Raw genomic sequence first — 24,334 nt, 5'->3', positions numbered from 1 at the left:
TGATAACAAAAATGCTGCACTTCAAGTGCAAAAATCCTCTCTTCATCTACAAGGACAGAAACACACCACAGCGGTCCAACCTTCATGGCCAAAGTGGTGAAAGAAGTCTCTCTAAATCAGGCCATTAATCTCCCATGTTCTATCCTACAACACAGAACAAGGAAGAAAGGATCTTGCACACCCTGGATGTGCACAGGCAACTGAGATTTTGCCTTGAAAAGTTTAAAACAGAAAGGAAATCAGTGCATTTATTCAGAGCCTTTGCAAACGACAGGGGTAGGGTCAGGCTGGTTTCTTAACAGACCCTTGTTAAATGACTGTCTTGGAGAAGATGAGAACCTACACAGCAAAAGTCACATCAGCGTCTATGATCAGCACCTGGGACATCTTGGAAGCAGCTAACTGGTTATCTGGCCACACCTTCTCTAAGGCACTGTAACTTGGACATTACCTTCAGAATCAGAGAAAGATTTGACAAGACAACCAGACCACGACTATTGGAACTAATACTTCGTCGGGGCCAGTCAGCTACTGCTTTACAATCTCTAGGAATTTTCTGAAGTGTTATAATTATTGCAGCAGTAGCAATAAGATGAACAGTACATAGCTGTATCATAAACTTATAATGACTGTAGATGAGTATGCTCACTGTACAGAGCCATCTATCTCCTTTACCCCTATAAGGTGTTCCCTTCTAAGCATCTAGAGAGGGAGATCTGGGGGTCATTTTGGTTGGGCTATCATTCCTATGTGGCTCATGCTCTGGTCTCAGCCCAGACTCCTGCAGCTGAAAGGGGCAAGAAAGGTGAAAATGTGGCACAGATAGACAGCCTTTGTTTAGTACAGTCATACTGATAATTCAAGTGGAAGTGCATCTGCCTGAATGGGGGACAGTGGAAACCTCTGGAAGTCAGACCAGGCTTCTTGCCTCCTGCAACACAAGTCCCAGCTGTTATCACTACTTAAACAGTGAGCATACTCCAATGTCTACCATTATGGTAAGTTCTTAACACAACTGTACTTTTCACTACTGAGAAGGACGATACTAAAGTGAATTTGCATCATAAGCAGAACAGATCCTTATGAAATACTACGAATCTAGTCAAATTATCAGCTACTACTATTTCTCAACAGGAATCAGTATCACAGGTGAGGATTTAGAAGCCACAGAACCCCAGCTGAGGATGAAGGAGTAACCTGACTAGGCCTCCTATTCCTTCTAACAACAGTAGTTTTTGACAAGAAAGACAGTCAAAGAAGCTGAAACGTAAGGTGTATAAAACAGTGGTGCAGCTAAGGAAACCAGAGGTGATGGAAATGAAGTGCCCGAGATGGATGGTAGGATGGAAACTGTGAGACAGACGAATAAATGAGGACATAAGAGCAGAAGCCAAAGTAGCTCATACTGCAAAAAACAAAAAAACAAAAAAGAGAATAGATTACTGTGGTTCAGGCACATGTGCAGAAAAGCAGAAGACAATTTTGTGAAGTAGATTTGGGACAGACAGGAAGAAGGCAACAAAAAATGAGGGCATCCAGCAAAGAGGTGGATGGAACTGTGTGAGAGAAGACCTCGACAGTCAGTCATGAGTGTTGAAGAAGGCATGAGTGTGGCATTGAATCAAGAAAGATGACAAGATTACACATTGACTCCATGCAGAAAATGGGAAAAAGGGGTTTGATGATGATAATTATCCGTCGGTCTGACATGAGGCCAATATCTCTTTCAGAGATTAGGCAGGAGAAAAAGGCAAAGGAAATGAGTACTTACAGATGCAATGAATCACTGATCTGATCACTGCATTAAGAAAAAACTGTGATTTTAAGCATCATCACAGAACTTACTCATAAACAATGGAAGTTATGTGAAATTATGGCATCCATGAAGGTAACATGGTTGGGACTGAAATGGTTTATAAACAAGAGTGGAAGACCAAACAAAACAATGTCATACTGTGGAAAAGAAAAAGAAATGGGCAGTATTCTATACCTTGTAATGGTGAAGTAAAGCGCTGCAATACACACGAGTTAATACAATGCAAATTAAATGATAAAACATCAATAAAATCATACATGATTTCAGTCTGTGTGGTCATGTGGAAGTACTGAATGTGGACATGTAGCTAGCCAGTGTGCAAACCATAATCAAAGGGGATAACTTACAGCATAAAATACCCCTTTCCAAATGTAGATAAAAAGCACTAATATCAGTAATTTGTGGATTAGAATGGAAAACCCTGCAGAAAATATATTCTAAAGTAAATTCTTCTAAATGGTCAGTTAGGATGTCAAATGGAACACTAACTACAGAGTTTTTAAATGTTAACTTCCGAAGAAACCTTTGTGGCTATTGTAATTACAACGATCAGTAAACAAATGTCACCAGGAACTACCTGTTTTCTGTGTCTGACAATTCAAATGTGTTTGGTTCTGTTTCTAATAATCAGGACTCCATCTACATTTGTATTTACTTATGAAAGGGGAAAATACAGATAGGGATGTACTTCCCTGGGTATTCAGTTCACCTCCAGCCATACCTCTCAACCTCTCAGAGCAAGAAATCTGGACAGCCACAAACAATGGGGACAAAGGCCCAAAAATAAGAACAGATTTTAAATAATGATCCAATAAACTTAAGATAGTTGTTAGAATAAAAGGTTTTGTATTGTTTTGCATTTTCTGAAGGATATGAAGTCTGAAACTCAAATGGTTGTCATCATTTATAATTATTTAGTGACTTCAATCCTCAGTGATTTGACAGAAAACATAACTTTTATGAGGAACCAACCAAAAATATGAAGCAAAAATCTGGACATTCTGTGAAAATCTAAACAATTGAGAGGTATGCCTCCAACACTGTTCTATCAGATACTGTACCATATTCTGGAAAACAAATTGTACCCACAAAACTAGTTTAGTACATGGGTGATGTGCTAATAGAGCACCACGACAACTGAAATTAGTGGTTTTAAAAATAAGCCTCACAAACAGGGACAGTTCAAAAAGAAATGAAGTTTTTGGAATCATTCTGCACTAGGGTCACAGTCCTGATAATACAGAGTGAATGTGATTTCAAGGCTACCTATTCCAAAACAAAAGCAGCTTTGAGGTAATTTGGGAATGGTGAACTTTTGTAAGGATTTCCACATAAAACTACAATAAAAGAGTGAAAATTAGTATCAACTGTTAAATGGAAATGCAGTAAATCTGACTTCAAGAAGAACATTGAAGAGAGCTCTGAAAATCTGGAACAGGCCCTCTACTGTGAAATCCTATTGATGGAAAGACTTTATTCTACAAATAGATATGTATAATTAATATTTCTCAACAGTACTGCTGCAAAGGGAGAGGGAAAATAAGAAGCTACATTATTTTCTAAAATAATGGATGACATAATGAGCAATGGGCTAATGGAGCCAATACGTGATAGCCACAAATTAGGTGACAAAATACATTAGACTTAATGTAACAATCACTCATATATACCATTTCCTTATTAAACATCTACTTTAAGGTAATGGGGTAGCCATTAGCATACTATGCATGATCAAATGGATTCTAGCCTTAAAATGGTAGAAGGCTGGCTTCATTAAAAAAATTCAAGAAGAAAATAACTAAGGTAATAACTGTAAGATCCATACCGGTCCACAAACAAAAATTGTAAAAGAAGACCCAATCAAAGAGGCCCTGGACATCTTTGAACAAGTTCTTGTTTTAACATGTAGGTCAGTTTAAACAGGTTTTGTATTATGAATTCATTCAGCATAAGTAGAACAGTTAAATGCCCTAACTAGTGTCAACTCAGAAAGCAAAAGTAGCAATGGTGAATAAAGCAATGTGTGGATTTTCGGGTAGGAATAGAATATCTACTCTGACAATGCTTTTCTAATTCAGTCCAAGACAATCTACAGAGTCACCTGAGAGAGAAAAAAAGATGTAAAAATAATTTTAATGAAAGTAAAAGTAAATCAGATTCCACTGCAATAACCATGGCAAAATCTCAAAGTAAAGCAGAAAGACTAGAATCAATAAATAACAATAAAGCTAATAAATGAGGTAAGAAAGCTGCCTGCATGGAAGGAAAGAAGGCTGCAGAGTGCCTCAGACAGTGCAACAGAAACATACAATGCAAGAGATTCGTAAGGCAATGGCAGTCACCTCGGGGAATAGAAAATGCAACTGCAGCCAGGGGAACAAATTACACCTAAAATGTAATTATTCTGTTAGAAGATAATACATTGCTTTTTAAAGATGAAAAAAATAGAAGCTGAATTTCTGCTACACTGCTTGCAGGAAGACATAATAATATATTAATTACTTTGCTTGTAATGGAGGAATAGTTGAAGAATACAAAGAATCTTGTTAGTAAAACAGAAATACCTATAGTTTAAATGCATAAGAACATTAGGACTATTATACATTATGTTTAACACATTTTTACTATAACCCAACAAACACAAAACTTCAACCAAGACATTCGGGAACTATGGTGGAACAGTGGAAGGAAGCCACATCAGTTACAATTTGATTTACTAATTACACAGAAAAAGCAGTAGAGGGTATTGATACATGTTAGATTTGGCATTTCAATTGCTCTTAAAACGGGTATTGTTCTTAAAAGATGTTGCAGTAATAACTGCGAGAAAAGAATCAGCTAGGGAACTATGGTCATTTGGATCAAAGTCTTTTCAAATGAAAACAGACTGACATGGATAAATCCTCTCAAATTTATTTGTAGGTAAATACTAGACTAGTTGCAACTGCAGGTCATTTACAGCCAAGCCAATTTCCCTTTTTGTGTGCAAATTAACCTAGCACATTTGGTTAGAGACTGGCCTTACCCAATTCCATGGTCAATAATTACATACTACTCCTAATAAGAATAACTGGGATCATTCTGCAGATAATTTCAGGAGACCCATGCATGGGATAAAGCATTTAGGAGCTGCCTCTGTCCATCAGTAGTAAAGGGAGTAGTCCTGGAGTAAATTTTTGTTTCCCATCCACAGATCCATGTTGCACTTGAATAAAGACAGGGATGAGCTTTGTTTTAGGTGGATGTGGAGTCTGTTCTGGAGCAGCGGTATCATCCGTGATTATATATATATATATATATATATATATATATATATATATATATATATATATATATCTCCAAATAATGCTGTTGATGCTGCAGAAGAGGTTTAGAGCCCAAGACAGAGTATTTCTCTTTTCTAAACACCTTTATTAAATACTGTTTTAAGACATAGGCAACCATATATTAACAGACAAGAAAACAAATCACATTAACATTTTTCCGTTTACATACATTATATATCACATACATTTTTCTTTGTAATTATTATCATCCCAACATTACATAATTTGCTCAGGAATTTGCTCACCCAATATTTTTGGCAGAGTACTCATTACACTCCAAAAACATGTTTCCAGTTACCTCTTTCTTCCTCATCACACCTTCAACGTTTGCTATCTCCCTGAGGAAAAATTATTTGAAGTCTACTTGGGGTATAGAATTACCTACACATACATTTTCAATCAAAGACCCTAAACCTTCTGGACTTTGTTGCATAGTTGGGAGTTAAGGTGCAGGGTTTGAATCTCACATGGGGTAATTGGCCAGGCTTAAAATGGCCCACAAGGGCAGTTAGCCTAGTACTAACCTATGAACCGTATATATACATGTCCTCCCATTGTTCTCTTGTAAATTGGTTTCCTGTCTCTTTCCAAATCTTTCTAACCTCTTCTGATTGATTAGTATAGTTATCATGCGATATTTTACATGCCTTACTAATTATCTTTTTTAACAGCAGCTTCTGTTGTAGATTCAACTAAAAAACCCACTAGAGCACGTATTTCACTTAAGATTCTCATACCCCTTTCTCTTTGCCTATACTTTGATAGCAATCCCTGGTGGGGACACAAGCAAAATTCATTCCACTCTATTACCTTTCCCTCTCTAGTTACCTGCTCACAGTACTGTGTTTCCTTTGCCATTATTCTCCAGTAAATGCCAGGCACATTTTGCCTATTTTTGGTACCCCTACTTGCAGTCATTCCTATTGGTAAAATCTCCGTTGTTCACTCGTGTTGGCTTAGTTCTTAGAATAGTTTCTGCTACTTTTATAAATGTAATACTCTGTATGGTTGCTATTATTCTCTTTAGGAATCTGCATTCAAAAATCCCACTCTCTATTTCCTGAATCCCCCCTCCCCCCATGCTCCATCATCATCCATTTCCATTTTGAATTACAGCCTTCTAATTGTGTTATATATATTAGCCTTAACCGTGTAGCTCTAAAGTATTCCTTTAGATCAGGTAATTTTAAACTACCTCGTTCTACAGGAGGAATCAAATTATCCCACTTAACTCTTCCCTTTCCAGATAAATTCCATCAATACTTTAATTATTGTCCAAAACTTTTCCTCTAGTTAATAAGAATATGCCTGATCCATATAAAACATTAAAGGGACTATAAATATTTTCACTGCATGTGTCTTCTATCCATATCCATAAACAAGAGTTTAGAGTTTCTCTACTGTCTTTTATTTAGTCTCTTCCCATATATCCTTGGCTGCCATAACAGAAGCTTTTTTAATCCATACTCCTAAATACGTCATCCTATCCTGTCCCCATAAAGATGGGTATTGCTGAACCAGTTTGTGTGTGGTCCATAACACATGTCTATAGTTTCTGTTTTATCTTCATTGATTTTATATCTCAAATTGACTTGAGACTGTTTCAAATACATTGAGATATCCTTTTCTGGATTTATCAGGTACAAAAATAATATCATCTGTAAAAAGGCCAACTTTCCTGATACCATACCAATTATACCCTTGCATTTCTGTGGCCCTTATTTTCTTTGCCAATGGCTCTAAATATCAATTAAATAACAAAGGGAAAAGAGGACACCCCTTGCCTATGTTGAAACAAAACGTATCAGAGAGGAACCCACCCACTTTAATGCTTGCCTCTGATCCTTCATAAACCCTCCTAATTAACCCTACTATTGTATCAGGGAATGTACATTCTTCCATTGCTCTAGTCATAAAATCCCAGCTTACTCTGTCGAATGCTTTCCCTGCATCAAGCTCTACCAATAGCAGCTGTATTTTCTCCCATTCTGCTTCCATCTGGATCATCATTGTTCTACTAATATTTTTTTAAACAAGAAACATCTTTATTGAATTATCAGTTATGACACAGGCAATCATACATTTATATAAATGAAAACAAACCATATTGATAAATTTTCAGTTGCAAACATTGTACATCACATATAAGCTACTATAAAGTCATTGTCATTCAGACATTACATAGCTCACTCAATTCCTTCCTTCCATTGAACCCCATCATGCCTCCAAAACATTACTTTGGATGTATTGTTTCCACACTTCTCATTTTTTATGTAATTTGCTCCTACCCTTTTCTAAAGATCCCAGATGCAGTTCTTGTATCTATGTTACTATATTCACTTCTTCTAGTGTGGTTTGCTTTAAACTTGGATTTCCATTTTCTAGTAGCTGCTTTTTTGGCAGCAACCAGAATTAAGCTCAGCAAGGCCTTACTATGTTTAGGCAATTCCAATTCTGCATCACAGCTCAAAAAATCTTTGTTATGTTAATGTTGTCAAAAGTTTGTCTCCCCTCCACAATACCACACTGATCCATACCTATCAATTTTGTCAACACCTTTACCATTTTTTTTTTGCTAGTACAGACGTAAACCCTTAAAAATCATTGTTTATGTACTGTAACATTCATATACATAAGGCATGGAAAAGCAACAAACAAAACAACTAATCAAGAAATGTTATTAAAGAACACACAAAAGACTGGATCATTCAAATGTCTGTAATTTTAATAAATACTAATACTACTACATTGTGATCCAGAAGAATTAGACCTTTTGCTCTGATGTCAGGTTCTTTCTCCAGGATCCCCAGGAATATGGTGTCAACCACAGTCTACTATATACAAGGGGCAGATATATAGGTCAAATAACCATTTATGTGATGCTAGTTTGTAATGGTCAGAGCACAAAGCTTGGAGTTTACTGTATATGTAAAGAAGATTTGGGGTTGATACTGCACTCTCTGATTTTCCAGATAAAAATGCCAAAAGAAGAACTCAATTTACTCATGTGTAAGGACACTCAAACCTTAAATATCCACCTTTCTGAGTCACTGAATGACATTTTGACAACATGACTGTATATTTTAACTGGTACGATGCTACACAAAATATTTCTAGCAATTTTGAAAACCACAATAAAGAAATCAAATGGATACCTGATGGCATGTATGGTGATACCAAAATTCAGATTAAATGTGTATTAAATGTGCATGTTCCTCCTGCTTTCAAATGTGCTCTGGAAAATAATCCAGCTACAAGAGATTAAACCACCACGCACAAAACTTCCATGGGCAAAGAACCTGAGCCAGAAATGAATGTCATGACTCTAAAATGTAATTTGACTTCTTAATATATTTGTTGTAGATATACGAGTTCAATAATATATTTCTGACTACCTTTTCCGTTACCTCAGATGCATGATACTCCGTACAGTGACTCACAGGAAGAACTATTTAAGAAATATTTAATGGCACTAACATGAACATATTTGATCCAATTTGGAGTCAAAGAAAAGACAAATGTCAGAACTGTAAAATCACTTGATCAAAACTGATCAACAACACAAACACAGAGAAGTCCATGCATGCTGCATTTTGCATGCCTAACATGGGGGGGGGGGGCTTTTCCCCACACAACTCTGGTTATATATAATAACTCCACAAAATTGTGAAAATGAGAAAATCTTCAAAAACAAGAGAACATTGGTCTCACTCATTTAGTGATGCAACATTGCACTGAAAACAGTACCAGGAAGCTTAAAGCAAATTCAAACAAGAGTATCATCCTGGAAATTTCATCAGAATGTAGAGTCCATGGGAGTCTTTTCCACTATACCTCAATGCTTACATGCACTAACTCTATAAACTTGCAACACTGGAGAAGGAAGGAAGTCCTTAAAAGAAGAGCACAGCAGTCACACCTACAAACCGATGTTGCACTACACTATAAGCAATACCAGAAGGCTTTCAGTAAACAGGAGCAATGGTATCATTGAGGAAATTTAATTAGAACTTGGAACCAGAACAAATAAACGAAAAGTGAGTTATAACAAATTCTAAATACAAGTTAAGAGGACTGAAACAATATTAGAAAATGTAGAAAGCATTCTGCTTATCAGCAGCACCACTGAGAAAGAAGTGAAGCAGGATGGGGGGGGGGGGGTTCACTCTTCTTTCCAGGTATTCATTTAACTTCTCAAATAAATGTAAATCCACTGTGAAGCGAAGGATACACCCCAACATATTGCTGAAAAGTAAATTTACTGAAAGCACCACCTAGATCCAGGATTCAAAGGGGAGTTGACTATCTCCACCCCTAGTAAAATGGTACAGACAGATGATGTAGATACAAGCACAACAGTATTTTGACATGAAGTGCCAGGATTTTTAAACTTGGACTTAGAAAACCTTACTCTTGGACTTAAGGGGCAGCAGGAGAGAGTTAAATGGCTTACTGAAAATAGCTAACCTTTCTCCACTGAAAACATGCTGTTTACTCATAACATTGCAAAACTTGGAAAGCAGCAATGCTAATGACTGGCTACGATACCTAAATCCTGAAGGCTGCTTCAAATGATTATCTTACCAGAATGCAAAAAAGTGGCATTACAGTACTCTAACCTCTTTTAGCAAAGCACAAACTTGCTGAATGGAAGCAAGCCATCATTAATTAGTACTGAAATCTGCAATGAACAGCCCAACAAAACAGCCAAGAACCCAGTAATTAATATTTGTCACCAAAGCTGCTAAGCTATTAATAAGCTATGCTTTCCAATCTACTACCCAAGGCAGAAAGGACAGCATCCTTTCTTGTTTCTTCATCTTTTTGCAGATGTCGCAGATAACTATTAGAAAAAAAGTGGTTTCTACTACAGCTGATGAACCTTCCTAATTGTTGCAACTTTGCATCAAATGAAGTGGCCAAGCCAATAATAATATTTCTCAATAGTATTCATATATTTTGGGAAAAAAAGTCCTGGTTATACTTCTCCACAAAGGAGGAGTACCTGACCATGACTTAAGTGGCCTTAGGTCAACTGGTGCCCTAGGCAAAAGGGCTCCAGGGCGCCCCCCCACCACACCATCCGGTGCCCCCATCCTGGTCTACCTACACCAAATAAATACTGGAAAAGCACCCTTGCTAGAGCGGCACCCTAGGCAGCCGCCTAGTTGGCAAGGCCGGCTATCAGACAACTATAAGGCTCACTTTCCACTCTGTCAACCAAAACCTTAGGAAAGAAATTTCTTTCTTCACCATCTTAAGTCAGCTCAAAAGAAAGAGGAAGTGGCGTGATACATTTTGGGAGTTCATAGGACCAAAATAAACACATATATACATCAGGGCTTATATATTTATATTTTTATATATATTTTATATTTATAATTTATGCTTATTGCCTTATTTCATTACTTTTTTGCAATGGAGCCTTGTTTATGGAGTTATAAAAGTAAATCAAATGTTTTAATATTAGAGAAAAACTAAGAAACATAACAGTGTGAAGTCTAGTGCAAACAGGTTACAGTTAGAAACCAAAATAAAAATGAGAAAATGGTCAAAACACCATTAAATGGGTAAAACTAATACCCTGTAGACCTGCAGAACAACAACAGCATTTATCATATTTTTTATTGTTTGATTTTTCTTTCTACCTGCTCATTCTGTGTAACTGTAGATTTTTGAGAAAAATCTTACTGAGCTTTACCTTCCATGTCATAATCCGCTGCAATTTCTGCATCTTCTCCAAGCAGAGTCGAACTGGTTGAGGATGGCATACCAATACTGATGCTGTCAAGATTCATCTCTTCTTCCAAATGACTAATCCATTCGGGTGTTTTAAGATTAATATTTACAGCCCTCCCAAGTATCTAGAGTTTGGAGCAACATAAAACAAAATTTTTACTTAAAAAAATCTAAGAAGTCTACTTTCATTTACAGTTTTCTACTGATTTTTTTTAATGACCACAGTTTTTTTTCTGCATCAGGCCTCTCCATCAGGAATTGTTTCCTAAGTATCTGCTGTTTTTTGGATCTACCTCTGACAGAAGACACTGCAAAAGCAATCCTCATCAAAAAGGGTTAACAAGGCCTGAGGATGAAAAAAAATGAAGTTTGAAATATCTTAAAAACAAAAAAAGAAAGAAACCAAATATGCCCACACATACAAATATTAATTGGGTTATCTCCAAACACAAAAGATGTACAACTGCCAAACTATAAAACTGGCAAGCTAAATATGTTTTTTTCCCCCATCAATTGATTACGTAGACACAATTCTACTCTGCAGATATGTGCATGCTGTTTCTAATATGTATATGTTGTTATTGCTAAATCTGTTTGTCTGCTGCACTGAGTTTTCTGAAACTTCACAAGAAATTAATTGTTTACTGGGATTATCCATCTGGGCATTTGTTTTCCCTTATCAGAGGAGGCCAGAGGAGAAAAGCTCCAAGTAAAAAAAAAAAATCACAATTATTTTATGCGATTTAACAGAATGAATGCAGACAGAACACTAATAAAATATAATACATACCAATAGATAAAAAATGTTTGTGGGTCATGAATAAAACCCAATACACGAGTATAACAATGGTTAAAAACAAAGGTGATGCAAAAAAAGAGAAATTCACTTGCAAGAGCATGCTTTTAAAAACTGAGGTTTGAGGAAAAAATATTTAAGTAACATGTTAATGAAAGTGACAGTTACATAGCAATGTGCAGGAACAAGTCTGAGAGGCAACATCAAGTAAAAAGATAGAGGTGCCAGCACAGAAAGTGGATGGTTTGGATCCCATTCACAAGCTTGACTCATCAGAAAGTCAAGCTTCATATGGTCTAGAACATATTATCAACTTTCCAAAAAGTCAAACTACGAAAAACAGCAAAAATCTATATTTATGCAAGGGAGCAAGCTCCCCTGCACTCCCACACCCCATGCATATTATACATATCAACTCTGAGATGACACTACAGTGTGGAAAAAGGTAAAGTCACAGATTTCCACTGTGCTACAAATCTTCATTCAAAAGCTTCAACATTTCGGAAAGTCAATATTGTCTTGACCATATGAGGTTCAACTTTCTGCTAAGTCGAGCTTCTAAATGGTACCCATTAGCTCAAGCACTGGATGAGTTAGAGGATAAAATAGACAATTAGTAGATATACTGAGTGAGAGGAAGTTTGGGGAAAGGTTGAGTAAGATGATGTAGGATTACTGTCGTGAAGAGAGGCTGTAAGGTGTCAGTGTATGGTTTGTGCTAGGTAGAAGGAAATACAAAAGGGATGTTATTTGAAAGGTGATGAAAAAGTGGGGACAGAAAATCAGGGAGATATTAAAGGGGAATAGAAGAGTATAATAAAAATAAAGGTGGGCGAGGAGAAGAGTAGGAAGTAGCAAGGAAATGGGAGAAATGATTATAGGGAGACAAGCTACAAATATATCAGTAAAGTATCCTTAGATAAGGTGAGGGATAGCACAGCTTACACTGTGTACATGGACAGGAATTTTTGTATAGGTGGGAGCTGAGCAGGAGCATGTTGTTTTAACTGAGATGAAGATTATACCTCAGGTACTTGTTTAAGGGCAAATGGGATGGATTTCTCATTTTAGTGATACAGGAGGAAAAGAGTGACTCTCCAGAGAGTTGTCTGATTTAGTTATTAGGAGTAGTTTTTTATCTACTGAGAAAAGAGGCCTGTTTGGTGAGTAGTGCTGAAGGATGCAAGTTGAGCTAGGACATTTTTCGGGTTTCTGAATAAGGTTATAGGTTCATAGGTTCATACTAGGCTATCTGCCCTGGGGCAATTATAAGCCTAGCCCGATTCTGTATGGCTTACGCCACCCCTTGATTTGAGTATACTGTGCCCTTTTTAAGGTTTAGTTTACTGTGCCTCTGTCTAATAGTGACACGGGAGTAATCCCTGGGACAAACCTACGATCCCCCATCCACTTATCGAGATTCTTCTTGAAGAGATTCAGTGAGGTGCTCTGCCTAACATGAACTGGAATTTTATTCCAGAGCGAAGGGAGCCTCTGGGTTATGAACCTGTCCCTCCAGCAAGTTCTATTTATTTCTGTGCTGAGGTTCAAGTCCCTCGAGTGTGTGGCTCTAAGGGATTTAGATTTACTGAGGTGGAGTATGTCCATTAATTCTGGATTTGACATAGCTTTGTATGTCAGGCATAGATCGCCTCGAAGTAGGCGGTATGCAACTGAGTAGAGCTGGAGGTTTTTTAACCAAGCAGCATATGGCATCTGTTTGAGACCCTTGATCCTCTTGGTGAGACACTTTTGGGGTCTTTCTAATTGCTGTAGGTGTCGGGTAAGGTACATCCCAAAAGGGGCATTGTATTCTATGATGGGCCTGATGAGGGATGAATAAAGGGGCATAATTACCTCTCTTGATCTAGATGTGAAACCCTTCGTGATGAGGTGGGCTATGTAGAAGGTCTTTCTAACCACTTTGGCAATGTGGTTTTCAAAGGAGAGATTGCTATCAACTTGGGTCCCCAGGTCCCTAATAACTTTCTCTGTACTTAATGGGTTTCCGCCTATGTGGTAATTTGTGGGCACATTGTTTTGCCAAAGGGTATGACTATACATTTTTGGCATTTAGCTTTAAACCATGGCGCTGCCACCAGCTATCTGTCTCTGTGGGGCCTTTTGAAGGATGTTTGTGTCAGCTGGAGAGTTGATTATGGCGCCCAGTTTGCAGTCGTCTGCGAACTTGGTGAGCCATAGTCCTCCCACGTTTGCCTGTACCTCGGAAAAGTATATACCGAACAAGAGTGGTCCCAGGACAGAACCCTGTGGGACGCCACTTGTGACCGGTTTCGAGTCTGACATGGCTCCAGCAACTCTCACTCTGTGGGTTCTGTCTTTGAGCCAGTTTGCGACCCATCTTGTGACATAGGGGTTTATATTTAAGCTGGATAGCTTATCTATGATTGTCCGAGTGGGTTATTGTGTCAAATGCCTTTGCAAGGTCCAGATAGGTTGTGTGGACTACCTTCCCTTCATCTATGGCTTTGGTGACTGTTTCAAAGAAGTCAACCAGGTTCAAAAGGCAGGATCTGCCCTTGACAAAGCCGAACTGGGTAGGATCTAGTGTCTGTAGGTCCCCAATGTCTTTGTTTATGAGCTCCATGATGATCCTCTCCATAGCCTTGCAGACTAAGCTAGTCAGGCTTATGGGGCGATAGTTTCCAGGGTCCGTAGAGGCTCCACCTTTGTGGAGTGGGACCACTGTTGCTGTATGCCATTCTGTGGGCACATATCCTGTAGTAAGGCTGAGATTGTATAGCTGTTTTATTTGAGGGATTAGTTCCTCTTGTAGTTCATGTAGGACGCAACCTGGGACGCCATCTGGTCCCATGGAAGCAGTGTTTTTTGCTTTGGAGAGGGCAGCCTTCACCTGAGCATCTGAGATGTTTGGGAGGCAGCCCTCTGCCGGGATAGATACTTGCTCTTTTGGGGGGGAGGGGGGGGGAAGTTTGCACTGAACCTGTCTGCCAGGATATTGGTGATGTCTGTGGGTTCAGTGTATTTTTTGTCATTTAGAATCAACTCAGAACAAGTCTGGGAGTTGCATCCCAGGTTTCTATATGATCGTGTTTGGTGTCCTGTGCAATTTTTCTCTCGAAGCTGTCCTTGGAGGATTTTATGAGGGATCGTAATTTTTTGCTAGTACTGATCAGAGATGCCTTCCCTATTAGGGATTTTGCTCTATCATGTAGTAGCTTCCTCCTTCTGTTGTACAGTTTATTTATGGCAGGGGTCCACCAGACTGGATGCCTGCCTTTGGATGATTGGGTCTTGGTTTTGTTTGGGATAGCATGATCCATGCATTCCTGGAGATGTCCGTAGAATGCATTTATATAGGATTCTGCAGTTTGGGCTGTAGTTTCCACTGGCCCTGGGGCCTTGAAGGATTCCACTCCGGTTTTGAGAAGTGAGAAGTTCGCTTTTGAGAAGTTTTTCACTGTGGTTTTCTGGGCTGGGGGTGGGGTCGGGATGTGGACATCCAGTGAAATTTATGGTCTGATCTTACCAATGAGGGATATACTTCTGGTGTGGAGCATAGAGTCCCCATGTTGGTAATGATCAGGTCTAGTATGTTGTCCCCTCTTGTGGGAGTGGTGACTAGTTGTTCCATAGCATTTGAGTTTATAATTTCCAGGAATCTTTGGGCTAAGGTGCTGGGGCTTGAGAAGTGCTTCCAGTCAATGTTTGGGTAGTTGAAGTTGCCCAATATAATGGTGTTCGGAGAGATCTTAATGTTCTCCAATGTTTTCAGGAAAGCCGAATGGGATTCCTGACTTTGAGAGGGTGGTCTGTAGGATGCTATAAACTGAAAAGTAGTCTTGCCCACTGTTAGTTGCACATGGATGGTCTCCGATACTTCGTGCAATGCCACTAACCTGGAGGTGTGGATATCCTTGATAAATATGGAAACTCCCCCTCCTTTTGTGGTTCAGTCCGGGGTTTGGGGCCGAAAAGCATGATATGAGGTATAGCCTGGTCGTGCCGGGGTGCTCTCTGGAGCCTTGAACCAGGTTTCTGTCACTGCACAGATATCGATGTTCTCCATACTGAGGAGAGCTTCGAGTGCATGCATCTTGAGGTTAAGACTTTTGGCGTTTAGCAGCTTTACCCTTAGTTTCTTGTTCCTTGTGCTGTCTATGGGGGTGGGTTTGACTTTTGAGCCTTGCCTAAAAAAGGCACTATGGGGGTGGCAAGAGCCTTTGCCAATATCCGAAAGCCCAGTGGTGACAGGTGCAAGCCATCCCTAGCGAAGCAACGTGGCTTGTCGACCATGTCATCCCAGGCTGACAGACACTGGATCCCCTTTGAATGACACCAAAATTTTAGCCAATTGTTAAAATCGATCATTTTGTCTTTGTACTGTGGCATCATTCTAGCTGAGGGTAAGATGCTGCTCAAGGTCAGGGTCATACCAGCCTGGGCTACATGATCAGAGAGCTCCTCTATGTCTCTTTTCATGTAGACCAGGGAGGTACGTCTCAGGTCATTCACACCAGCATGTACAATGACTGAGTCATATTTGTATTTGCTTTGGAGTGACCTGAGTGCTTGAGTTATGTGTCGGATCCTAGTACCCGACAGGCAGCTCACTGTGACCTTCTCTTTATTCAGCCTGGTGAGCGGGACATCAGTGTGTCTGACAATAGAGTCACCTATAACAAGAGTATCAGGTGTGTTATTCAGCCTTAAGGGCTGTGGCTGCTTGGCACACTGACTTTGTGGGTTATGTGTTGTGTGTGTTTTGTTTTGAGGTAGTGTTTGCTTGGATGTCTGCTTTGGAGGTCTCTGTTGCTTAGGTAGATTTTTATTTAGAGCCTCAGAGTATGTTTTTGTGTATTTATGTGTTTGGTTCGCTGATGTGGTGGGACTATGTGATACTGGAATTGTGTTGTGTGAGGTTACCTTCTCCTCCTGACTGGTTACACCAGTTTTGAGATGAGAGAGCTCAGCCTCCAGTTTGGCTAAATAGTTGCATCTCTCACATATATTTGAACCTGCTTGGAGGAGGAGAGGGTTGTCCGTGTACATGAGACAGTTGTAACATTGCCTCAAAATTCCCTGATTCACCAGCTGGACTGGAGAGGAAACCATTGACTGACCTTTGGACATGCTAGAGTAATAGGGAAACTGAATTTAAGATGGACCAATAGAGGACAGGGTAATCATAGAGAGCATAAGAGTAAGTAGTGCTTATGGTTTAATAGTGCTAACTTGTAGGATTACTTAATTGGACCAGCGAAGGGCCTTAGAATGAGAATATGGTGTTTAAATTGAGAGATAGAGCAGTTCTAAGGGAAAAAGTGAAGAGCAGACTTTGTGGAGCCAGGAATAGTTTAAACCCAATGTTGCGCTATGCTCAAAAACGCGCAAAACCATGCAAAAGAGGGTTTTAAGAGAGGAAGATGAAGGAGTTTTGGAATTGACCGAGAATGGCCAATAAAACTACAGATTCAAGTCAGTAACCACTCCCACGTGGGCACGCAGGCTGCTCAATGTTTTTCACTGCCACTGATCAACAGAGAGACTTTCCTTTAGCCCAAGCAAAAAATGGCCTCACAGAAACTTACAAACAGTTCAAGAACAGCAAGCCTGTAACTGAACTTTTTTAAATCTCAGAAAAGTGGGAAAAAAGCAAGATTTTTTTTTTTTTTTTTTTGTTTTTTCAGAGATAGCAGAGGTTAATACATATCAACAAGTTATAACAGTGCAGTAAATGACCCCACCCAAGAGTGCTAGGCCAAAGACAGATAAAACGCAAGTTTTGAGAAAAAAATGATTTTAAAAATAAGTGCAAACAGGAAATTCAGTAAACAGCTCTAGGTTGTACTCTAAATACAGTTACTAATGCAGAAATCAAATTTAACAAGCCAGAAAATGCTCAAAATAGGCGGCTATGCAGAAAAACTTAGCAAATAAACAGAGGAAAAATACTTAAAGTCTCAAAAATGGCTCCTTTCTTCTCTCAGCATTTTCTCCTCTTGGTGGGTGCTTCACCAACAGCCAACAAGCCTGAAAAGACGCCAAAACCACGAGGCAAACAGGTTTAAAGAGAGGAAGATAAAGGAGTTTTGGAATTGACCCAGAATGGCCAATAAAACTACAGTTTCAAGTCAGTAACCACTCCCACAGGGGCAGGCAGGCTGCTCAATGTTTTTCACTGCCACTGATCAACAGAGAGACTTTCCTTTAGCCCAAGCAAAAAATGGCCTCACAGAAACTTACAAACAGTTCAAGAACAGCAAGCCTGTAACTGAACTTTTTTAAATCTCAGAAAAGTGGGAAAAAGCAAGATTTTTTGTTTTTGTTTTTCAGAGATAGCAGAGGTTAACAAGTATCAACAAGTTATAACAGTGCAGTAAATGACCCCACACAAGAGTGCTAGGCCAAAGACAGATAAAATGCAAGTTTTGAGAAAAAAACGATTTTAAAAATAAGTGCAAACAGGAAATTCAGTAAACAGCTCTAGGTTGTGCTCTAAATACAGTTACTAATGCAGAAATTAAATTTAACAAGCCAGAAAATGCTCAAAATAGGCGGCTATGCAGAAAAACTTAGCAAATAAACAGAGGAAAAATACTTAAAGTCTCAAAAGTGGCTCCTTTCTTCTCTCAGCGTTTTCTCCTCTTGGTGGGTGCTTCACCAACAGCCAACAAGCCTGAAATGTGTGGTAAGTAGGTGAGACAGAATCAGAGTGGGAGGCAGTTCCAGCCAGTGCAGCTTCCTTACTGCTACACAATGGTGAGATTTGTTTGCCATATTAGAAGCAAATTTATCTACTTTGTTGTAGCACTGCTCAAGGAGATTGGTCTGAGATGCCTAAAGACTAACAAGAACAGAGGCTGCACAGAGGAGTGTTGGAAGAAGGAAAGAAGCAATGTATTTTCTAGCACTGTTTATTAGGCAAGGTTTTGTCTGGTAGGGGATGCCAATTTTTGGATGATTTTTATTATATATTTTACATGGTAGTCAAACGTTAAGTTGTCATCAATTATTACACATAGCTTAGTGTGTGTGTGTGCTTCTAATTTGATTTTTATGTTGTTTGTGGAGGTTAACAAGAAGAAGGATTTCTGGGTAGAGAGTTGATTTGGGGTAAATAGGACAAGATTAGATTTTGGGGGTTTAGAAGAAGGTGGGAATGGGACAGTCAGGTTTTAATAGAGGTAAGGTAATCCTGTGTTTGTTGTTGCAGTGTATGCATTTTTAGCAGCATAGATCAGAGTGGAGTCATCTACATATTGGACGATTTTTGCAGGTTATCCACAGATGATTAATAACAGGGCACCAACAAAGAGAATCCTGGAGGACTCCAACTGCTATGAAAAGGAAAGAAGAAATTTTATTTTACCATTGAACAGCCTGTTTATCTGCAGGATGGGTAGCTATCAAACCAAATGAGTGTAGGTGTATCAAGACCTATGAAGAACAATTATTTAATGGTTTTTATGTGAAATAGTGCCAAAAGCCTTCAACAAGGTTAAGAGAGATGATGGAAACAAGGTTTCTCTAATTTCTACTTTGATTTATAGTACTTATGAAGTTAAGCAGGGCTGTAGATGTGCTAGGATTAAGGCAAAAGCCGGGCTGTAGAAGTACTATGATTAAGGCGGAAGCTGTGCTGGAAATAGCAGATTGCCTGAAATAAAAATGAATATTTGTGTATGGATACATTTCTCAAGGATTTTTAAAAGTTGATACATAATGGTTACTGGTCTGTAGTTGGTAAGATCTGTAGAAGTGCTACTTTTGTGTAAGGGTAAGATGTAAGATGTAAGATTTTTTTCCCCCATAGCTGGAAATGTACTTTTCTTTAACGCCTCAGTTAATTAATGTAGAAACTGGGTAGGTCACAGAACCTACTGCCATTTTAATGTATTCTCATGGTTGGCTGTCTGAGGCAGTAGAGGCAGGTTTCAGTTTTAGAAGTATTTTTTCAATGGTGAAGCTTGAAATGGGTTCCTAACAGAACGTTTTATTGTGGAGTGTTTGTTTACGGGAAAGCTGTGGTGTAATGGAGGTTGAGAAATTTAGGAGAGATGTTACTGAACTGATGAAATGTGTAATGAATTTAAGTCGTTTAACTGAGTTGATTGTGGGACAGCAGAAGGGCTAGGTTGGGTGACTTGGCCAGGATTTAATAGTTGCTTGATTTTGGGAAATGTACTCCTGTATTTACATATAACTGCAGTTAATCCCCTGTGACTGACTTCACGTGTTCATAATGTAGCTAATAACAAGTTAAAGTCATCTGTATATCTGGGACATGACTGAAAAGGGCCCATAGACCACCCGACTTTCCCAATTAATACAATGAAATAAATTAACTATAGCAAAACACACAGAAATCCAACCTTTTCAAATTAAACTCTAACTGAACACTTAAAACATCTGTTACCAAGCTTGACACAAGTGTAGTCATTTAAACAGTGTATTCACATTATTCTTTAATCAAAAATAAGTTACATGAGGTATTTGCCATAACAAATAATCTATGAGGGTGCCTTCTGCAGATCTATGCAATGGAATTATATAGTCACCAGGTACTAGTTCAGCATTAGATTTTTAATGATTAAAGTTGTCTGTGCTTCTAGGTATTCCTCTTTTTTCTTCCAACCTTACCATTCTTTTGCACTCCTACCTAAAAGAACTTATCCCTGAACCACAAAGATGTTGTAAAGGTTTACATGCTCACAGATTACCACAGAAGTAGCAAAATTCTGAAATGCAGTAGAGGCATGTGGTAAGGAAACACTAGAGATATGTTGGAACAAACAAGCTCAAAGATCCAGTGCTGGAATGAGTACCTCTTGATATTTCTGTCTTAATCTGGAGTGACTTTTGCAGCACATTTAGCACACTTCTTAGTCCTGTCCTTTAACTCTTGTCTGGTAATTTTAAACTCCTCTTTTCTCTTTACAAAATAAAACAGATGAAGCTTCATGAAAAGCTTTTGGTGGGCCATCTGATTTAAAGTGTGTTCAGAGATAAACCTAAGGATGATTTTAAAGAACTTGTGCCCTCAAGGAAAGTAATGAGCAGTAATAAAGAAGCAAGCCAAATGTTCAAAACACGTCATGGCTGAAACAGTAGCTAATAAAAATAAAAATTACCATTACAACCATTTTAAGTCACATGCAGCTGGTGGTTCAAAAGAAGGTAATATATAGTCTGTAATCACAAAATCAAGGACCCTGCAGGACAACTCTAATCTGTTTTAGTTTAAAAAAAAAAGCTTTAACAGCTCACAACTGTATTTAAGTACATTTACCATAGCATAACATCTTTTGAGAAGCAGTCATTATAACAGCAAATAACATTTGGGTCAAATTCCACCTTACCTTTATTACCTCTAACAACAGTTTCTTCCCTGAATACACTACTGCAGGTCTCAAAGAACAGTGTGATGACAAGTATGTGCATGATTCCCTTTTATATCCAGCATTAGTACACATTCACTTTAGTGTTTTATTAAAACACCTTTATTAAATTTTCACTCAAAACATAGGCAAACATACATTAACAGAAAAGAAGAAAAAGCCTTATTAACATTTTTCCATTTACATACATTATACATTACATATCCTTTCATTCTAATCATCATCAGTCCAAACATTACATATATTGAATTCCTGCCTTTTCTTAAACCTCAATCCACCTCCTCGTCCTGAACATTATATGTATGTATTGCTTCCACAATTTCCATCTAAGTAAATTGCTCCTTCCCTTTTCTACAGATCCCTCTTCCAGTTATTTTATCTCTTTTATAATAATGAATATTTCAAATGCAGTGGTTTAGACTTTGACTTCTAAAAGTTTTTTCGGCTTTTCTCGGTTAGGCTTCTCCACAGCAGATCACCAGTCTGCTATTGACTGGCAGTGGATTTTTATGGTGTTGAGTTGCCAGCCCGGCACCCAACCTTCACAGAAGGCACACACACACACACACACACACACACACACACACACACACACACACACACACACACACATGCACCTACCTGCATGTCTTTAAAGTTCACTCGACTGCAGGAAGGACATGCAAACTCCACACAGAAGGCGCTCCAGCAAAGAATCAAACCAAAGAACCTCTTGCTGTGAAGCGGCAATGCTAACCGCTGCCCCACCATGGCTATTTTCTAGTAATTGCTTTTTGGCAGCCAACAGAATTAAACTTAATAAGGCCTTATTATAGACAGGCAATTCAGATCCTGTGTCCAAGCTCAAAGATATAATTTCCTTAGTTACAGTCACTTGCTCACTCAGTGCTTCTGACCCAGTACTCTGTAGGGAATTTTTAAAACCTGCAAACTCATTACACTTCCAAAATATATGTTTCCCACTTACCTCCTTCTTCCCTGTCATATCTCCAACATTTACTATCTACCTAAAGAAAAAATTCTTTGAAGTCTGCTTGGGGTACAGAAATACCTATGCAATCAATACAAAGCGAAGATGCTAAACCTTTGAGACTCTGCTGCATACTTGGGAGCCATACATATGTACTCTACTGTTTTCTTGTATATTGCTTTTCCAGTCTCTCTTTCAAATCTTTTCTAACCTCTTCTGACTGATTCTTATATTTATCATGCAACATTTTATATGCCCTACTAATTATCTTTTTTTTTACCAGCATATTCTGTTCTGGAATGAACTAAAAATCCCACCAAAGCAGGTCTTTCACTTAAGATTTTCATATCCCTTTCTCTTTAACTATACTCTTGTATCAATCCCTGGTACAAAAAGCAGCCTCTAGCCTGCATTCCAAACTTATTCTTAGTTTCATAGGTTTGGTGGATGTACTAGGCTAATGGTCCTAGGGCCTTTAAAGGCCTAGCTGTGTAAAAAAAACTCATGTACCCTAACTGACCATAGTTAGATAGTCATTGTTAACAAAGCGATTCTATGATCAGCACTGACTGCCCCCTGTCCATGAGGAGCATAAGTGCCACCTTGTGATGAATTTATGTTCGCCCACCCAACTGTCAAGGTTGAGCTTAAATAGGGTCATTGAAGAACTCTGCTTCACGTGCAGTGGGAGCTTATTCCAGAGGAGTGGCAATCTCTAGGAGATATATCTGTCTCTCCAACAAGTTTTCTTAATGTCACAGGCTAGGTTGAAATCCCTGGGGCGAGTGACTCTTGTCCCATTTGATTTACAGATATGTAGCATTTCCATTACAGCAGAGTCATAGACTGCTCTTATAGGCCAGGCAAAGGTTGCCCCTCAGTAGTCTGTATGATACAGAGTACAATGACAGGGCTTTCAGTCTTTTCATGCAAGTTGCGTTTTGGAGGCCCTGGATTCTCTTGGTTAGAAACCTCTTTGGTCTCTCCAGTTGCTGCAGGTGTCTCACGAGATACATACAGAAGGGAGCACTGTACACAATTAGTGGTCTGATAAGTGTTGAGTACAGCACAATTATAACTTCCTTAGTCTTGAATGCAATGCCCTTATTTATGAGATGCGTAATGTCCACTTTGGACACATGGTGATCGAAGTTTAGATTGCTATCAACCTGTGTTCCCTAGTCTCGTACCACTGGGTCTGAGCTTACAGGGATGCTATCTATATCATAATTAGCAGGGGCTATTTCTTTACCAAAGGGAATTATGAGGTATTTTTTTGCATTTAGTTTTAGTCCGTGACAGGCGCCAATCACTTGTCTGTGTCAGTCCCTAGTCCCTTCTGTAATATGCTTACATTGCTAAGGGACTCAAAAATTGCACTCAGTCTGCAGTTATCTGCAAACTTGGTCATCCACAGGTACTCCAAAGGAATGAGATTTACCTTGGAGTGCATCTACTATCCCCCTAAAAGTGCAGTTGCTGAGTTATTGCAGTTAAAAGAATTATAAGAGAAATAATAAACTCCAACAAGACATTTTATTTCTAGGTGTGACTGGAATTTAGTCTGTAGCAGTAAAAATGTGTCCAGGGGCTCTAAACAGGAAAACATAAGGAGATACAGTAGACTTTTAAAGAACTATTTCAAATATTTGGTATGGGGGATGTTATTTCAGGAGCAGGAGTGTGGAGGGATTTTACATACTATTCTCCAAAAGACAACATCTGGGCTAGGCTGGACAAAAACTATAGATCACAGGAGCATTTGCATTTGGTTGAAATTAATGAGCCCCATTCAGTAACAACAATACTTATCTATTAAGGTAAAGATGCAAAAAAACTAAAATAAAATATAGGCAACTGTATTGTCTCTCGAAGGTGGAAAATTATGGTGTAATGATGAATGTTGTTAGTGCATATGCTCCACAAGTTGGGTGTGCGATGGATGAGAAAGAAAACATTTTGGAGTGAGTTGGATGAAATGGTGATGACTGTACCCAAGGGTGAGAGAGTGGTGATTGGAGCAGATTTCAATGGGCATGTTGGTGAAGGGAACAGAGGGGATGAGGAAGTGATGGGTAGGTATGGTGTTAAACAAAGGAATGCAGAAGGTCAGATGGTAGTGGATTTTGCAAAAAGGATGGACATGGCTGTGGTGAATACATATTTTAACAAGCGGGAGTAGCATAGGGTGACATACGAAAGTGGAGGAAGATGCACACAGGTGGATTATATCTTGTGTAGGAGGGCAAGTTTGAAGGAGATTGGAGACTGTAAAGTGGTGACCGGGGACAGTGTAGTTAGGCA

General features: G+C 38.8%; 1 protein-coding gene across 1 annotated transcript in view; it reads right to left on the bottom strand.

Annotated features, from left to right (window-relative positions):
* SYNJ1 (synaptojanin 1) overlaps nt 1-24,334 on the bottom strand; it is a 2,168,218-nt gene that overhangs the window by 656,010 nt on the left and 1,487,874 nt on the right. The window contains exon 23 of the mRNA XM_044071423.1: nt 10,844-11,006. Within this exon, the coding sequence (XP_043927358.1) occupies nt 10,844-11,006 (163 nt within the window). The remainder of the gene's footprint in view (nt 1-10,843; nt 11,007-24,334) is intronic.

Source organism: Protopterus annectens, chromosome 5.part0, assembly GCF_019279795.1.
Source record: "Protopterus annectens isolate FY-2018-M chromosome 5.part0, PAN1.0, whole genome shotgun sequence".
Taxonomy (NCBI): domain Eukaryota; kingdom Metazoa; phylum Chordata; order Ceratodontiformes; family Protopteridae; genus Protopterus; species Protopterus annectens.
The sequence above is the reverse complement of the archived record's forward strand: the minus strand, read 5'-3'. Positions and strand labels throughout refer to the sequence as shown.